This window comes from Mesoplodon bidens (genome assembly GCF_964165515.1).
Source record: "Mesoplodon bidens genome assembly, chromosome: 9".
Taxonomy (NCBI): Eukaryota; Metazoa; Chordata; class Mammalia; order Artiodactyla; family Ziphiidae; genus Mesoplodon; species Mesoplodon bidens.
In genome coordinates, this window is record NC_138166.1 from 4,186,063 (window position 1) to 4,187,558 (window position 1,496).

General features: G+C 37.2%; 1 protein-coding gene across 1 annotated transcript; it reads left to right on the plus strand.

The window, feature by feature from the left end:
• Positions 1-585: 585 nt before the first annotated feature.
• On the plus strand, positions 586-1,268 carry LOC308622790 (ribulose-phosphate 3-epimerase-like; the record flags this gene model as incomplete). The annotated part of the gene is given in 3 exon segments (XM_081244413.1): positions 586-756; positions 760-772; positions 775-1,268. Coding segments are annotated over 3 exon segments (678 nt in total).
• Positions 1,269-1,496: the final 228 nt, after the last annotated feature.

Here is a 1,496-nt window from a genome sequence, read left to right on the forward strand (position 1 = left end):
ATAAAACAGTCTTTATTCAGATAACATGATTTCCTATGCAAAAAATCCCAGTGAATCTATAAAATTTTTTTCCAGAAATATTAAATGAGTTTAAGCAAATTTTCAGATGAAAGGTCAATTTACAAAAATCAATTGTATTCTGATATACTGGAAATCAATAATTGGAATTGAAGGTTAAAAAAAAATGTAAAATAATACCCTAAAATGAAGTATGTAGGTATAAATCTAACAAATTCATTCAGGTTACATATGTGGAAAACTATAAATCGCCAATGAGAGAAATCAAAGAAATCTAAATAAGCTGTGAGAGATGTCATATCCATGGATTGGAAACCTCAATATTGTTAAAATGTTAATTCTTTCCAAGTGGATCAATAGATTTAATACAATCTCAATCAAAAATCCATTAAGAATTTATTAGATAATGACTAGCTGATTCTAAAATTTACATTCAAATCCAAGGAACTAGATTAGCGAAACAATCTGTAAAGTAAGAACAAAGTTGAAGAACTCACATTTTCCAATTTCAAGATTTACTGTGTTGATTCAGTAATCAAGACAGTGTATCTCTAGAGAACTAGCACCATGGCTTCTGGCTACAAGATTGGCCCATCCATCCTCAACAGTGACCTGGCCAGTTTAGGGGCTGAGGACCTCCAGATGCTGGACTCTAGGGCCAATTATCCACAACTGGATGTAATGGATGGGCATTTTGTTCCCAACATCACCTTTGATCACCCTGTGGTAGAAAGCCTCTGAAAGCAGCTAGGGCAGGACCCTTTGACGTGTATATGATGGTGTCTGGGCCAGAAGAGTGGGTAAATCCAATGGCTGTAGCAGGAGCCAATCAATCTACCTTTCATCTTGAGGCTACTGAGAACCCAGGGGCTTTGATCAAAGACATTTGGGAGAATGGAATGAAGGTTGGCTTTGCTATCAAACGAGGGACTACAGTTGAATATTTGGCACCATGGGCTAATCAGATAGATATGGCCTTTTTTATGGCAGTAGAACTTGGGTTTGGAGGGCAGAAATACATGGAAGATATGATGCCAAAGGTTCACTGGTTGAAGACCCAGTTCTCATTTTTGGACATACAGATTGATGGTGGAGTAGATCCTGACACCACCCATAAATGTGCAGAGGCAGGAGCTAACACGATTGTGTCTGGCAGTGCCATTTTGAGGAGTGAAGATCCCAGATCTGTGATCAACCTGTTAAGAAATGTTTGCTCAGAAGTTGCTCAGAAATGTTCTCTTGATTGCTGAAACCACAAGGAGTCCAGGGTTTCTGCTTATGAGATCTCCTTTATACTGGAAAACAAGAATATTGACTACCAAATCATAACACAATTGAGGCAGGGTTACTTTTCTGAGCAATTATTTATTCCAGTGACTAAAATCCATTATGCCAAATGTTCCAAGAGGTTAGAAATTTGTGTGTATAACTACATTTTTAGGATGGAATTTAAAGGTTAGTGTGGTAAAATGCCATTT